Genomic DNA, 18,354 nt, shown 5'->3' on the forward strand with positions numbered 1-18,354 from the left:
TTAATACAGTGATGTCAGAATGCATGCATGTTAGAATTTGAAGTTCATCATTTCCCTCCGTACCAATGCAATAATGAGTATTACAAATAATGATTTGTAATAAAATCAAACTGATTTTTTTTCCTACATGCCAGCGGAAGGTAATATTTTATATGACTATGCTTGGTCACGCTTCATGATGCTTAGATTGCTTCAGTTTTAATCACTGCCATTTTTTTTTCTATGCTATTTATGTTGTCTAACTGCACAGGTATCAGATAATTAGGAAGTTTTGTTGATAGGGAAGGTAATTAGTTCATGACTTTCTTTAGACAAGCTGGAAAGTAAATAAAATTATGGAGAAGTGTAGATTAACATTATCATCACATGTTATAGGTAATGGATATTTTGGTGTTTCTGGGGTTGCTTTTATTGTCCCCTGTCTTTTCAGTGTTAAGAAGGGCACATTCGTTTTTGCTGTATAACATTAAGGCCATTTGATATTAGGGGATGATGTGATGAGACATCATTAGAACAGATGATGCATGCCACATTTGGGGAGCTGTTACAATCAAGGTCATAGCTCAGTATTTAATATATTCATTACACTTTCCCATCTGCTTTAAAGTTGTATGAGATTAAGGCATGAAACTTTGTATAATAGTACATTGCTAAAAGGTGTCAGGTACCACAGTGGGGGTGTTATCTTCAATATTAAGGTCCATTATTTGACATATTCCATCATACTTTTTCCCACTTGCCTGTTTTAGAGCTGTTTAGCTGATTCAACATTTTATTTATATATATATATATATATGATTAGAAGGTCTTTTGTCTACCACGATGGAGTTTATCTTCAAAGTCAATGTCATGGTGGTGTATGTTGAATTTTTCTGTTGCACATTCCTTTCCATTCAATAATTTCAGAGCTATTTGTGATGAAACTTGGTATAACTATGTATCAACACTAAAAGCTGTGTTGCTTTGCACATTGGGAGTCTTGCATTCAAGGTCAAAGGTTAATATTTTAGGTTACATTTGTGGTACTTTTTAACTTGACAGCTATTAAGATAATTGGACAAAGGTTGGTATACTTGCATATTTTGTCACTAAAAGATGTGCTCTGTGGCATCTTGGAGATCACACTGATAAATATTTTAAGATTCCTTTTGCAATATTTGACTTTTTTTTTTTAAAAGGCGTAAAGGGTTGAACCATGGTACACTTATTTTTTTTCTCAGTTTGATGGCATCTCATGCATCACAGTTAGGGTTTTATCTTCTGCACGAAAGTAACTGATTACTTTTTATTAAAACCCATTTCTCTGCTTTTCTTCTGATGCCATTTTTAAGATAGGGCGTTGGAACTTTGTCAGTTGCCATGTCTGCCCAGTAATTGTACAGCTGTTCTAACTCCTTATCCCCTGGCGCCGTGTTTACGTGGCAGGGATAGTAGCCTACTGCCGAGCTCTGTAGCGTCAAGGTCATGTATGATACACTTAAGTGGATGGTATTTTAGAAAGGTAGACAGATGTAGCTCTACAATGATACCAAATAATCTGGACGTTTTAGTTGTACTACAAAATACAGAGGGAAAAACCTAATGTTTTGGACCCTTTTTTTTTCTCTTACCCAAAATTCGCCTGGATTTTAGACCTTTTGGCCTCAGATCTAAGGCAGAGACCGGTCTGAGCTGCACACAGACAAGTGAACCTTTGCAAAAAGTAGGATAAGGTGGGCATTTGGAATAAAGAGTGGTCTCAGTACGAAAATGATGCAAAGTTAAGCAAAAAACAGAAGATTTTTTTTTTACCCTTCTGCTCATGTGCAAGCAAAACAACCAATGGAAAACGATGTTTCTAACACAACTTGGCATTAAGCTAATGGAAAATGTGTTTCCTACTCGCATTTCATTCAGAAGTGACAAAAACCTCCAGGGGTTAATGACTTAATAGGTCATCAACAGATCCCATTATTATGAACATTCAGAACCTCACCATGGTAGTGAGTGGACAAAAATTCAGAGACAGATCCTATTATTATGAACATTTGGTACCTCACCATGGTAGTGAGGGGACAAAAATTCAGAGACAGATCCTATTATTATGAACATTTGGTACCTTACCATGGTAGTGAGGGGACAAAAATGCAGAGACAGATCCCATTATTATGAACATTTGGTACCTCACCATGGTAATGAGTGGACAAAAATTCAGAGACAGATCCTGTTATTATGAACATTTGGTACTTCATGGTAGTGTAGTGAGGGGACTAAAATTCGGAGACAGATTCCATTATTATAAACATTCGGTAAATAATGATAGTGAGGAGACAAAAATTCATATTTGCTAGTTGGTTCTGTGATGTAAACAATGCTCACGTTCATATACTATGTTTTGTGGTCGCTGACGAGTCCATTAACTGACAAAAGGCCCTGATCACATTGAATTCAACCCCAATTTTATTTAAGATAATTACAAGTTGGTGCGTTTGTATATTTTGTATATTGTCATTTGACGATGTGTTACAATGCACAGTTGAGGTCTTATCCTTTAGATTATGGTCACAGGTCAATAGTTTTTGTGGGTTTTATTTTACTCCGGGTTTTATATCATTAACTTCTGTTTGAGGTACAGGGATTAACCATGGTACACTTAAGTCTCAGTTTAGCATCAAATGTTTCACAGTCATCAAGGTCTGAGTCACTGATTACTTTTTTATTCTTATTCTTGTACTTCTCTCTGAATACCCATTAAGATAGTTCATCGTTCTATCAATAAACCTTTAGTGTGATGATTCTCTGGTCCAGAAACTGCCATGAAACACTTTAGAACCATGTAAAATTTTGTTATGATACACAGGAGTATCAGTTCTTTTGTGAAATATACATTAACACACAACATATCTTATATAGACTGACTGGGTATAGTACACGACTTGTATATCCATGTCACATTGTACACACCAGTTGGGGATAAAAATGATCTTAAGGCAACAACAAAAAATACGCATGTTTCCAGTTGGCTGACCATCACTGTTTTTTTATAGCAGACTTTAGCACTTTTTTCCCTTTTGGGTAAAACAAAATTCAAAAAACAAATGCCTAAATTGATTGTGCATTTTATCAAGCTGGTTTTGCCCAGTACTTGCAGTGCTCAGTATATTATATATACTAAACATTATAATATACGTAATGTTGAGAAAAATCTCAAACATTCAAAATATTCTGAAATTGATTTGTGCATCAAATTGAGCTGGTTTAGCTCAATACTGGAAATGCTTAGTACATCAAGTATGCTAATCATTAAAATATATATATAGTGTTAAAAAAAATTAGAAGAAAAACCAAAAAAACAAATTGAGCTGGTTTTGCCCAGTACTTGAAACATATATAAAACAACCTACTTACCCTAATTTTACAAACAGTTCTGTAGGAAACACTTTTTTTTTAATAGCCTAAATGCTCTAGGCATAATGGTAGGCTTTCAAAATTGTGAAAATTTCTCTCTATATACTCACATACAAGTGAAGTCCGACTTTAAATAACATAGACCCTGATCTGCCATAGCATAATGTACTGATCAGTCAGGGTCTGTGTTGTTTTTTCCACTGATTATTCCAAAAAACTGAATTGACCAAGATCTGCTAGTGCATTATGTGATGGTATATCTGCATCAGTGCAGTTTGCGCTTGGACTAAGTTTTCAAGTGAGCATATATGGTAATTTATTGTTTTCAGTGAATTAAATTGTTTATATTCCTTCCATTCACATCCGGTTCTGAGAACTGTACAAATGGCATTGTTTAAAATTTACTAGCTGTCAGCACTGAAATCATTTATAAATAGACAGTAATTGGCACATGATAAACCACAGGAAATTTGAAAATGGAAATAATTGATTTTGAGTGTTTAAAGTAAATTTAGGTGTTTCAGAGATAATTATCTGAAAGTCCGCAAGGTTCTTTCTCATTTATATGAGTGCAAATGAGTAATTTTCTGATGTGCAAACAGGTCATGGTAATCCATCTGTTTAAAAAATGTGGAGAACTTAAACTGTTTTCAAAATGATTGAGAAAAGTGTGCTAACATTTGACTTGGTTATTTCTGGCTTTGGCAAAATTATGATTTAGGTGTTAATGATAAAGTAACTTATTTCTGTTTCCAATGAAATTATTGTAAATTTGTTTGTTTTAAAAAAGCCGATTTCATTTGGAGACCTGATGTACATCAATTCTGCTGTTATTTTTTGGCAGATCCTCATTAACTGAAATTGACTTTTATGGTATTTTTCGGAAGTTGGTGTCAGATTGACAAGGCTACTGTATAATATACTCACTTAATAGTTGGGTCCAACTACAAGCAACACATACCCTGATTTGCCATAACATAATGTACTAGCAGATCAGAGTCTGTGTTGTTTATTCTGTTGATTACTCCTAACATTGTGCTAACAGATCTGGGTCTTTACAGTTTGCACTTCGAATTTTAAATGATTATGTATATTTTAGTTTTTATTCCCTTGTGTAAAAAGTAATAAATCGAAGGCCAGTCATCTAGATTGTTTCTCCCATAGGAACACTCCAATGCCCCCGTCCCCCAGTTTAAATCACCAGTTAATCAAAAGTTGATTATTTATAGTTGTTTAAATCCCCAGTTGATGATTATCCATTTAACTTATTTTTTTAATCTTTTCAAGTGTAATTCAGTTTTCCTGCATTATTGTACGGAGTTATGGCCCCTGATTGACTTTATCTTTAATTGCATCATGTTGGTAGAGACATATATGTGAATTAGATTTATAAGTAGTATTTTGAACATGATGCTGATATACACTGTAGTTGCAAAACAATGTACTAATATCCCACTGTATTGTTCTAATGTAGATTGCACATAACCTACTAACATACTATAATCATATACACATTCACACATATATAGAGAGAGAGAGACAGAGACAGAGAGTACAATAGTTATAGCCTCACAAAGGAACACTTATAGCGTATATATTAGAGATCTGTTTAAATTATATCGCTTTTTTTTTTATTTTTTCCTTGAAAGGTTGCTTACATTAAAGTTTCAGAAAAGTTGCATTTCTCTTCCTTGTTTTTACTATTAATGTTTACATTTTTTTGTCAGTTTTATATTTGGCACTAGGAATGTGGTTTAGATATCTTGCACCATTTTTAACATTCATAACACGTGTTCTGTAACAATGTATGTTGCAAATCGGGGATGCTTGTGAATTATTCATTAACTTTGTCTTCTACATCTAGATTCACCTCTCAAAATTTGGCATAGTCCATGCTTAGACTTTGTTTATAAAAAAGTAAAACTTAATATTTCAGTGATATTTGCTGTTTAAAGTGTTATATATTGTATATTAATCAAAAATGATAAAATTATATTGTTCTTTGCATGTATTTTGTATTAAAATGAAATGAGAGAAATTGATTTAAAGCTGTGAGTTTGTACATAGTTATATAGAAGTTGCCAATTAGAATACATGTATTGCAATGATATCAGATAAATTTTCATTAATGGCATTTCATTTTGATCAACGATATTTGAAAAAGTCATTTGCAGACCTGGAATTTTGTAATTTTAATGGGTATAAACACTGCAGAGTAAGGCATAGCCACTGCATGCTGGTATTGAAAATTATGTGTGATTAGTTTCCTTTATGTTTTCATTCGAAGTGGAATGTTCAGTAAAGTACATGAAAGAAAAACCATGTTGGTTGTTTTGTGCATGATGGAATAGTATGACATGGAATAAATCAAATTTGATCATGAATTATTATTTTCTTTTAATTTAATTATTTTATTTTGAAAATTGTGTTGAGATTGATGCATGAAGAATTCAGTAGCTCCATCATCATTGTTTGTTACTGATGTTTTGAACACACTGACTGAAAAGAGACAGAATACATTAATTATCACGTTTAAGGAGAGCTTGTCTGATCATCCTCATGTAGGAATTATTTACCTTGGTTTTTGTGTGATCTAGTTTAGTATGTAAGTGATTTAATTGTGTTATTTAGTATGTAATTGTGTTATTTAGTGTGTAATTGTGTTATTTAGTATGTGATTTAATGGTTTTGTTTTGCTTCCCCCTACAGGTGCTGAAAGTGAAGCTAGTTTCAGTAAGTAAAGCAGCCCTCTACTTTTTCTTAAAGTCTAAACAGAGTTATCTCCCCTGTTCTGAAAAAATCTTTACAACAGTTATTCCCTCCACTATTATGCATTTGTCTACTGAAAATTGGCATATTTGGGATGAATATCTCATCTAAAGAAATGACTATACTTCTGTACATACTTGATGATTTGCTACAACTTCAAAAATAAACATTTTGGTAAATTTTGAAAAGAATTCATTTGATTTCGTTCAAATTTTGAAGTTACTTGTTTTTAATAATGGACAGAAGTTGATAAAATAAAAGAATGTTGGTACAAAAAATTAAGTCTTTGTGTCAGCGGTTTAAGAACTTAATTCAATTTAAGATGGATGGACATAGAAAAGTAATTGGATTATAAATTGTCAGGTCTTAGCCTTGTATAGTCAAACCTATCTTAAGCAGCCACCTCAGGTAAGTGAGAAAATGGCTTTTTTTGGAGACAGGGTTGATTAGTATTGGCTAAAGTTTAGAACACTTCTGTTTAAGGGATTGCTCTATGGCTGTTATTGCAGGTGATTGCTTAATACATGTGATCTTTAAGTTGAGTTTTACTAATATTGGAAACGCTTTGCTAAATGTTGTAGTATCACAGGGTAAATAGTATTGATATGCAATTCAAAAGTCGTAAAATATGAATGTTCTACAGTTTGATTTTTGACAGATTTGGATGTAGAAGGGGTGCTTTGCTTCTTTTGCATGCTGATATTTGATAAAATTATCTTTGCATGTTGGATTCCATATTTCTGCTTGCTCTCTGTGCCTCCCTATTTGTTTGCTTTTTGTTTTTTTCCCCTCCATTTATCAAAATGAAATTTTTCTCCACACCCCACACACCCAACAAACATCCCTATTACTAATCATCTTTACCATTTGTCTGTCCATTCATGTAACCATCATATCTCTGCAAGTCTTACACTTAATTTGCCGCTATTTGAATTTGCAGCTGTTTGATGGACGAATTGCCTGTTACATTTAGATAGCTTTATGGTTTAGTTTTTGGGAATCCAATTTTGATGATGTTCTTGTCCTTTCTTTGATCCATTTTTAAATCTTAACATCCGATCCTTGTAACCAACATCAAACATGAACTGTTAAACATATTCTGATGCACTTTGGTGCATTTATTGTCTCACTGACCTAGATATGACTTTTGTGGGTTTTGTCTCATTTGCAAGAGTTATTCCCCCTAATTGCCCCATTTTCCTTAACTCGATTTCTGCAGCATAACTTTACCAAAGTTTGTTCAAATTCAATAAAATAGGGCATGTGGCCTAATATTGAAGTGCTGGTATGAGTTTTGATTCTCATATTCGTCAATTTCATATGCAGGAGTTATGCCCCCTGATTTTCCATTCTTGATTTTGCAGTGTATCTTTATCAGGGTTTATTGGATTTCAGTCAGCTTTTACATGCAGTTTTATTCCTTAAATGATTTTAATTTCCAGCATTGAGTTGATGTATATATCACCATTATCTATAGCTGCCATTGGAGGACAGAAGTTTGTTTGCATCTTCCATATATGGAGTCTTTTTTAAAGAATCAACATCAAGAAGAAATTATTATCTGAATAATGAAATGCGATCACTGGGAAGTCTTTGTACACTCTGTTAGCAGACTGGGGGATTGGGGTTGCTGAAATTGGTTAATTTGAAGAAGAAAAAAGTGAAAAAAGGCAATCTTATATAATCAAATGGAAAAGAAAAATGTCATGCTGTTTGTCAATTCAAATAGGATGAAATTTAATGGCATACTGTTTAGCACGGTTAATTTTATGTCAAATTTTGGGTTGCAATTTGCCAAATCTATTGACTATACAGGATTGGTGGTGGAGGTTTTGTTGTTAGACCTATATCAGATCAGAACAGCTACTAGAATGCTATGAGGATATAAAAAGAACCTTTTGTTTTGGCTTTAGCTAAGTCTCCATGCATGAATAACTAACTTGGAATAAGGATGTAATAATTATTTTCGTTGCAGGAGGTGATGAGCCAATTTTGTCTTACGAGGCAGTTGTACAGCAAGAATGTAAGTCCATATTTATTACTTTGAACATATCCAAAGGATTGACCCATAGGAAAATTGGAGTGCCCAATTACTAGCATAAAGTGTTAATGTATATTATTGCTCACAAGTTGAGTTCATGTGTTCACTTACAAATTGCATACATCTATATCTATGAAGTTTGGAGTAATTAGTGAAATAAACAATATAGACCCTGATCTGTTGGCACATTATGCTACAGCAGATAGGTTATATGTTGCTTGCAGTTAGACTCCACTTATAAGCAAGTATATGTGGTACCTTGACCATTATATATATATATATATATATATATATATATATATATATATATATATATATATATATATATATATATATATATATGCATTCATCACACCATGCTTAAGTTGCATGTTTAGGTCATTTCAGGTGATACAAACATGTTCCATGAACACATTTTAGGTACACCTTGAAAGTAATATGTGTAATGGAGAAATTTTAAATGATTCAGTTTTCATGAAAATTGGATGAGAAAAGTTCAAGTTAGATCTGAAGTTTGAATTTTACAATTAGGAAAATGTGTATAGTAAGCTTTGGACTATGTCTGTTTTGTGACTACTTGTCAAACCTCAGACATATGGAGTAAAGATAAACAGTCACACCTGGCTACATAATTAGATTGGTCAGTGGATCATTGAAATGTCTTCTATTTGATTTTGCTTGCTTGGTATTAAATTGCCCTAATACCTATTTAAGACTTTATTTATTTGTCTTTATTTCAGCATTCTTATTCAGTAAGTCATAATCATTTAACATTAGTTTTCACACAAACTGCAAATATGGGAACATATGTGGAATGAAATTCCTCATAATTTCTGATTCTTATTAGGTAAATTGTCACTCTATTCTAACATACTTTTGGATATAACATTTTGTGTCAGCAGATAAATATTTTTACCATAAATTTGTTAAAGTAATTTTTTAAAATTAATTATGAGTAACAAATATTATTTCTATCTACAGTGAAATACACCAGACCAGTAATAATCCTTGGACCACTGAAGGACAGGTTAAATGATGACCTTATTTCAGAGTTTCCTGAGAAATTTGGTAGTTGTGTGCCACGTAAGTTTTCCAACAAGATGAATAATTCTGTATAAAGTAGTAGCAAAATGAAATCATTCAGTATAGAAATGGGGAGTCCATTGTACAGTTGATAAATAGTTAAAAACATGAATGACTTGTCATATCATTTTGGATGAAACATGAAAGTGCACAGTTGATGGTTACATGATAAACTTGTTCAACCAGTGCAAACTTGTTTAAATGTTCCCTGCCACATTTGAAGTACATCATTTAGTTCCAAATGGAATATTTGATATTTTCCTCTGATTTAATTTTAAACAAAGCTCACATTCTTAAAATGCCAAGTGAAATTATTTTACGTAAATTGCACTCCTTGAAAAAATCCAACATCTCAGTTGGTACATCTTCATGGAATGCATTCAAGAGCAAAAGGTTGCCTCCATTACTCACCTATTATGTCCAACAGGTTGGTGCATTCAGTCTGTTTTACGTCCTGAAGCCTGCTGGAGGGAATGGGGCATAAAATGATTTTCTCAGATTAAAACAAGTAAAATTCCTTAGAGATAACAGTAATATTTCTGTAAAGTTTGCCTCAGATTTAAAATTTAAATAGTTATCCGTATGTTTTCTATTGTTACAGACACAACACGGGAAAGGAGAGAATATGAGCAGGATGGTCGGGATTACCACTTTGTTGAATCGAGAGAACAAATGGAACGTGACATAAAGAACCACTTATTTATTGAGGCAGGACAGTATAATGAAAATTTGTATGGCACCAGTGTAGCTTCAGTTAGAGAGGTTGCAGAAAAGGTATTGACTGAAAATCAGATTGTAAGCACCAAGAAATTTTCAAAAATTTTAGTTGTACATTCAACAGATTTGCCACATACTGCAAAATATATCAGATGTTACAGTGTAATCTTAACTGTAACATTACTGGATGAATATAGTTTCCTCTTTGATCTTGTACCAGTTTACATGAGCTACATTCTTCCATGGAGTGTCATAGCAGATCCCCTGCTTTTTATTTGTTCTCTTGTTTTTTTAATGTCACTTTAATACAGTATTGGCTGTGTCATGCCATGAAATAGGACACCTAGGTAACCAAGCAAGCCTGGCCTATGCAGGCATTGAATCCACATCCCTTGGATTGTGAATTGGATGCTCTATGAAACAGAGTTACAATGGCTGTCTACACATTTAATTATATATCCCATATCCCAAACTGTGACCTAAGGGTCACAGCCCAAATCTGTTGCATATATTATTTCTCTTTCTGCTGCAGCTGCACAAATAAAGAGTGATCAGACATATTTTAAAGATTGTCTTTGATCTTTGATTCCCAACCATGGACCCAAACAGATAGGCCCCAATATATACCCTCACATTAATGGACATCACATGACGAGTTTTTGTGTCAAGTTCACTGTATTCCACCTAGCATGTTATGAGAAGATACAATATATGATCATTCATGGATAAGGCCCAGTTGCAAACAACATATACCCTGATCTGACATCATGTAATGCACCAGCAGATCAGGGTCTGTTGTTCGTTCTACCGATTACTGCATAGATTTAGAGCTGCTGGCACATTATGCTGGGTCTGTGCAGTTGGATATAACTTCTGTGTGAGTATATACAGTCGAGTTGTAGAGAGATGAAGCGTATCACAAAATACCCCCATTGCCAAATTGTGGTGATAATAACCATTGTGGTCGTGGAGAAAATCTTAAAGTTTGGATATGGATCTACATGCCTTTCCAACATTTAAATTGGCATTTCTTAGCATCTTCCTAGTTCCATATAGTAGTAGGGCTATCAGCCAAGATGATATTGATCTATGTGCCTTTCCAGCATTTAAATTGGCATTACTTAGCATCTTCCTAGTTCCATATAGTAGTAGGGCTATCAGCCAATATGATATTGATCTATGTGCCTTTCCAGCATTTAAATTGGCATTACATAGCATCTTCCTAGTTCCATATAGTAGTAGGGCTATCAGCCAATATGATATTGATCATTGTGCCTTTCCAGCATTTAAATTGGCATTACATAGCATCTTCCTAGTTCCATATAGTAGTAGGGCTATCAGCCAAGATGATATTGATCTATGTGCCTTTCCAACATTTAAGTTGGCATTACATAGCATCTTCCTAGTTCCATATAGTAGTAGGACTATCAGCCAAGATGATATTGATCTATGTGCCTTTCCAACATTTAAATTAGCATTACATAGCATCTTCCTAGTTCCATATAGTAGTAGGACTATCAGCCAAGATGATATTGATCTATGTGCCTTTCCAACATTTAAATTGGCATTACATAGCATCTTCCTAGTTCCATATAGTAGTAGGGCTATCAGCCAAGATAATGTTGATCTATGTGCCTTTCCAACATTTAAATTGGCATTACATAGCATCTTCCTAGTTCCATATAGTAGTAGGGCTATCAGCCAAGATGATATTGATCTATGTGCCTTTCCAACATTTAAATTGGCATATCATAGCATCTTCCTACTTCCATATAGTAGTAGGGCTATCAGCCAAGATAATGTTGATCTATGTGCCTTTCCAACATTTAAATTGGCATTACATAGCATCTTATGTTTCATGTAGTAGTAGGGCTCTCAGCCAAGATAATATTGATCTATGTGCCTTTCCAACATTTAAATTGGCATTACATAGCATCTTCTAGTTCCATATAGTGGTAGGGCTATCAGCCAAGCTAATGTTGATATATGTGCCTTTCCAACATTTAAATTGGCATTACATAGCATCTTCCTAGTTCGATCCGACAGTTTCGCATTCAGCCAAAATAACATTGATCTTTGTGCCTTTCCAACATTAAATTGGCATTACATAGCATCTTCCTAGTTCTATCGGACAGTTGGGCTATCAGCCAATATAATATTGATCTTTGTGCCTTTCCAACATTAAATTGGCATTACATAGCATCTTCCTAGTTCTATCGGACAGTTGGGCTATCAGCCAAGATAACATTGATCTTTGTGCCTTTCCAACATTAAATTGGCATTACATAGCATCTTCCTAGTTCTATCAGACAGTTGGGCTATCAGCCAAGATAATATTGATCTTTGTGCCTTTCCAACATTTAAATTGGCATTACATAGCATCTTCCTAGTTCTATCGGACAGTTGGGCTATCAGCCAAGATAATATTGATCTTTGTGCCTTTCCAACATTAAATTGGCATTACATAGCTTCTTCCTAGTTCTATCGGACAGTTGGGCTATCAGCCAAGATAGCATTGATCTTTGTGCCTTTCCAACATTAAATTGGCATTACATAGCATCTTCCTAGTTCTATCGGACAGTTGGGCTATCAGCCAAGATAATATTGATCTTTGTGCCTTTCCAACATTTAAATTGGCATTAGCATCTTCCTAGTTCCATATAGTAGCAGGGCTATCAGCCAATATGATATTGATCTATGTGCCTTTCCAACATTTAAATTGGCATTACATAGCATCTTCCTAGTTCCATCCAATAGTTGGGCTATCAGCCAAGATAATATTGATCTATGTGCCTTTCCAACATTTAAATTGGCATTACATAGCATCTTCCTAGTTCCATCCGACAGTTGGGCTATCAGCTAAGATAATATTGATCTATGTGCCTTTCCAACATTTAAATTGGCATTACATAGCATCTTCCTAGTTCGATCCAACAGTTGGGCTATCAGCCAAGATAATATTGATCTATGTGCCTTTCCAACATTTAAATTGGCATTACATAACATCTTCCTAGTTCAATCCGACAGTTGGGCTGTCAGCTAAGATGATATTGATCTATGTGCCTTTCCAACATTTAAATCGTCATTACATAACATCTTCCTAGTTCCATATAGTAGTAGGGCTATCAGCCAATATGATATTGATCTATGTGCCTTTCCAACATTTAAATTGGCATTACATAATATTGCTTTATCATAACACCTAAAAATGAGTACATCCCAACCATAATCAGGATGTGCTAGTGTGATGTCATTGGAAGAAAAAGGAAGAGTTAATTTAGTTTAACTTGGAAAATTAGGCCTGCATAACATGGCCCATTGATAGTTCACTTTTGGCTTTTTTTTTGATTATTTGATTTAAAATTTGTTTAGTACTGTATATACTCACTTGTTACAAGTCAAGCTACAAACAGCACAGATCCAGGATAATGACTCTTTAAAATCATTATTTCAAGTAATCTTATGTCGCATAATGTGCCAACAGATCTAGGTCTGTGAATTTTGTTAGGAGTAATCAGTAGAGCAATCAACGTAGATTTGATCTGCATGCGCATTATGCTATGGCAGATCAGGATCTTTGTAGTTTCTAGTATACGGTAGCTTAGAATTAAGATAGTAGTAACAATTTTGATTGGCTGCATTATCTCTTTAAATATTTTATCATCTGTAGCTATAGAAGAGCTGTCAGTAATATCATGTTATTGTAGCTTACAGCAATGGGTTCTTCAATATGAAATAAAATTTAGGAAATACACAGCCATTCTGAAGAAAAAAACAAACTAATATTACATTCATTTCTAATTTTTTGAAACAAAACTAACTCCTATGCAAATAACCATGGGTGGGGTTAGAGCAAAATTTGCCAATGTACATTTGTTATCAAAATTTCAATAGCAGCTTCAAAAATTATGTATAACTGATACAGTAACTGTAACTTTGTTTTCTCAATGAACTGCCTTTTTCTTTCAGGGGAAGCACTGTATACTGGATGTGAGTGGGAATGCAATTAAGAGATTACAGGTGGCAGGCCTCTACCCAGTCGCTATTCTCATCAAGCCAAAATCAATTGAGTCCATTATGTAAGTTTGAATTGTGATGTTTAATATTTTGTTCCGAGTCAGCAGAAAGATAAAGTTTGATATGGTTATGGTGGGAGATGCATTAAGGCCATTGGGATGAGACATGTTCATAAGCCATGTCAAACAAGTTTTTTTCCCCTCATCGATGTGTGGATGTCAAAGAAAACATCTAAACAACTCCAATCTGGGTATGTAATAGGGGGCCCTCGAGTGGTTTAAAGCACTTACCATTACAGATCACTGCCATCTCACCTGTCCGTAAGGGTTCGAGTCTTGGGCTCAGTCAATGTGGGTATGTGAGAAAGCTTGCCAGTAGCATGGTCATGGTCATTGGTTCTTTCCGGGGTTTTCCTGTGTTCTTCCTCCACCATTTATACTAGCCACCATGTAAAGCCTATCTTGTGCTGAAAAATGGTGTTAAACCCTACAACAACAAAAACAGCAACTGGGTATGTAATAATAGAAATATGATTTCATATTTGTATTGAACTCTGACCAAGCAGGTATGTTTAAATGGATAGGTAGTAATATATATGTAATAATATGATTGACTATATTGTCTATGCATGTTGAGGCATATGTTTCACTTTCTTAGAGACGATTATGTTGTCATTGTGTGTAATTTTATATTAAGTTCTTTGTTAGAATGTCTCGTCTTCTGCAGGACATGCTTTATTCAGCTTATACTTTAGTACAGTATTATTAAATGTCTGAAGTGCTGTGATGTGCTAGTGGTACAATAATTGTACACATATGCCAAATTTTGACAAGTATACACAACCTGCAATATGACACACATTGATACCTGTAAAGAACAAAGAGGCAAACGACTAATAGTTACTAATGGATGTTGATGAAGGTAATTATCATTTTAAATCTATTCTCCACCTTTATTATTGTTTTGTGTATCAAAAAATTGCAAAATTTATGATGCACTGATGGTAAAACCACCTACTGATACAATGTCTTATTTTCTCAGAGTAGCCATCTGTATTACTATTGAAGTTGTCAATTTAGGTATCTAATATTGCAACATTGTCGCAAATTAAGCTTCTTCATTGCATCAACAGTTTACCCATTCTTTTGAAGCACTACAGTTACTTAGTGGTTAGAGTGTCCATGTCGGACATGGGAGGTCACTGGTTCAAACTTCGGCCAAGTCATACCAAAGACTTATAAAAAGGGTATTTACAGCTGCCTTGCTAGGCGCTCAGCGTTAAAAGGTTAGTGTTAAGACTGGTCGGCATGGTGACAGGATAATGTGACTAGGTGGGGCGTCGTGCTACATGTATGCAGCATGATGACCCAGTGCAAGACATCACTATCAACTGCCACACTGCAGACATCATAGCAATATGACTTAAGCTTTTTGTAAAAGCTACATTAAAATCCAAATCACACACACCCATTTGTTTGTAGATGTTTTGAAAATATATGAAATGGTTTCCTTTAGTTCATAAATTATCATATTTAAGTCGAGACATATTTCTAAAAACAGTAGCATTTACTGTCAAAATAACATTCTTTCTGTCTTAATTTTTTTAAGAAGTCAAACAGATGCCATAACTCTGTTGAATTTTGTTGCAATATTTTTAAGACTTGAACCTGATGTAGTCTTCCTAACGTAAAGTCTTGTACAAAAATTGGGTTTTAATCCATCACATCCTTCAAAAGTTACTGAGCAAAAATTAAATTCTGATGCAGTTCAAGAGCAATGTTTAAAGTTCAACAGGGTTGCAACTATTAAATGTATTGAATAAAGGTGGGAAAATCAAAATTAGCCTTGGTTTTAATTGAAAGCTTCATTCCAAATTAGTTCTGAATCCATGGAGTCCTTCAGAAGTTATTTGTGAGGAAATGAAATTTGTGATGAACGTAATATAATGGGATGGATTGACATGTTCTTTCTGTCGATGAAAGGAGGATGGAGAGATTAAAAAAACTCCTTATGGGATAGTGCAACATATCATCTGTTTTGCAGGGAGATGAACAAGAGAATAACAGAGGAGCAGGCTAGGCTGTCATTCGACAGAACCATGAAACTTGAGCAAGAATTTGGAGAATATTTCACAGGTAGATTTTTCATCTTTATAATTATGTTGTAGGAAGTTATAATTTTAAAACGAATCAGAATAATAAGTTCATTTCAGTTTGAAGACTAGTTATTCCTTTTTTTGCAGCAATGCAGTTCTGTTTCAGATTTGCTAAACTTTATTTTTTTTAAAAATAATTATACCCTGCCAGGAAATGCATACATTACTATAGTATGTTGTAACCTTCCCTTCTTGGTAGGTTGGCATGCATTTGTTTTCTAGATGTTAAGTTATAGTGAACAGATTTCAATGCAAATTTTTTCATGCGTTTCCCTTTGCTCAAGGAAGAACCCTAGTAATTTTGGGTTCATTAGTAGCTCCAAGGTTAAGGTCATGAGTTAAAAATATTTTTCCTGTGTATATCATTACCAGATGATCAGTTCTAGATAACTGAATTCAGTGAAATTTATTACATTTCTTCACTTCAGTGCTTTTGATATGGAAATCAGTAGCTTGAAGATCATGATTATCATTGCTTAAATTAGATTTTGTCAATTTTCATTTCTGGATTACATCTTTTTGAAAACAGAATTCAACAAAACTTAATATATTTGTTTTCCTTGGCAAAAATGTAAGATATATGTATTCCTCGGCACCAGAAAGAAAATCTGTTGATCTTGAAGCTATGCACCTTTAAGGTCTAAGTTGCTGTTGCTAAAATAGATTTGGGTTTTGCATTTCATTGTGGATAATAACTTGATGTTTTCAACAGATTTTAATGAAACTGAGTACATGTATTATAATCCCTTGGCCTAAAATGGTTGATTTTTTTTATTTGGGAGTTGTTGCTCGAAGTTCAAGGTCATCGCAACTAAAATTAGATTTCACTCTCGTCAGTCGTTTCCTGACAATAACCAATTTTTCTGTAACCGTTGTCATGGAACTTGATGCATAGGTTTGCGTTGCCCCAAAACAGAACTATGTGGATTGCAGGATTGCAGAGTTGGATGTTTGAAGGTCAAGGTCATTGTTACTAAACTATACTTACATTGGGAGAGTATCGAAATAGTCCTAAATAAAACGGTGCCTTTCCGATGTCCAATATGGCAGCTGTCTTAAATATGTATCACAGCTCCTCTTGATCAGAAAGTCATATTGACATGAGGTTTTCACCAAAGTTCACATGATGCCCAGATGGTCTTAAATGAACATGGTACTGATGTGACATGAAATATGGCCACCACAGTTATCTTGAAAATCTTTTTATCACTACTCCTGAATGGATGGTCATATCAACATGAGGTTTTCACCAACATACTTACTAAGATGTCTGGTCGGTTCAAAATGAAAATGGTGCTGGTCTGATATCCAATTTGGCCACTACAAAGCCATGGAGAAAATATTTTTATCACTACTTCTCCTGAACAGTAAATCATATTGACATAGGCTTTTCACCAAAAGACTTCTTATGATGTCTGTTTGATCCTAAATAAAAATGGTGCTGATGTTGGGTTTACTATGACTGCCACAATGACCAACTTGAAAATCTTATTGTCATATGATTATGGAGTTTGAGTTTAAGACGACTTGTACTTTTTTGTTTGTCTTTAAGTAAAATGCTTCTAATCTGGTATCCACTATGTGGCCTCTATGAAAATATTTTTTTAGTGGCTCCCTTTAAAGGAAAAGTCATTTTGACATGGGGTTTTCATCAGATGAGTTCTTGTGGTGTATGTCTAGTCCAAAATGAAAACAACAATGCTAAATATGGACACCATGGTGACTATCTTGAAGATAACTCCCAAATGGATGGTTATATCAACAGGGGTTTTCACCAGTAGACTTCTTATAATACCTGCTTGGTCCAAAATGAAAATGGTACCAGTCGTATATCCAATAGGAATGCAATGATACCTGTCATGAAATCTTGTCAATACCAAATTGGGTTTTCACCATAAAGCTTCTGATTATGCAAACTTTGTCATAAATGAAAAGGGTGCAAATCAGACATCCAGTGTGTCAACCATTTCAGCTAATTTGGAAATCTTGTTCCGATGCAACTTTTGTTTGAAAAGAAACATGTTGTTGACAAAAGCAGTCTTCGATCATATTTTTAGCTTCATAGACCTGTAGAGCCTTTGATATGGCCTCTTGTATGTCATCTCTTATCCATGCAAGTATTAGCACAAGTTTGTTACCACTGCTCTTCATAAACTAATAGGAGGATTACCTTGAGACTTAACAG

The 18,354-nt window shown here is 34.2% G+C and overlaps 1 protein-coding gene across 5 annotated transcripts in view; it reads left to right on the plus strand.

The window, feature by feature from the left end:
- LOC149799849 (disks large homolog 1-like) overlaps positions 1-18,354 on the plus strand; it is a 286,339-nt gene that overhangs the window by 260,353 nt on the left and 7,632 nt on the right. For 4 of the 5 annotated variants that reach the window (XM_089959274.1, XM_089959275.1, XM_089959279.1 and 1 more), the window contains 6 exons: positions 6,097-6,120; positions 8,132-8,179; positions 9,179-9,280; positions 9,882-10,075; positions 13,967-14,076; positions 16,058-16,149. In XM_089959274.1, coding sequence (XP_089815400.1) covers positions 6,097-6,120; positions 8,132-8,179; positions 9,179-9,280; positions 9,882-10,075; positions 13,967-14,076; positions 16,058-16,149 — 570 coding nt within the window. The remainder of the gene's footprint in view (positions 1-6,096; positions 6,121-8,131; positions 8,180-9,178; positions 9,281-9,881; positions 10,076-13,966; positions 14,077-16,057; positions 16,150-18,354) is intronic. The other variant, XM_089959276.1, reaches the window with a different exon arrangement.

Source organism: Sinohyriopsis cumingii, chromosome 5 (genome assembly GCF_028554795.1).
Source record: "Sinohyriopsis cumingii isolate HCF-2022 chromosome 5, ASM2855479v2, whole genome shotgun sequence".
Taxonomy (NCBI): Eukaryota; Metazoa; Mollusca; class Bivalvia; order Unionida; family Unionidae; genus Sinohyriopsis; species Sinohyriopsis cumingii.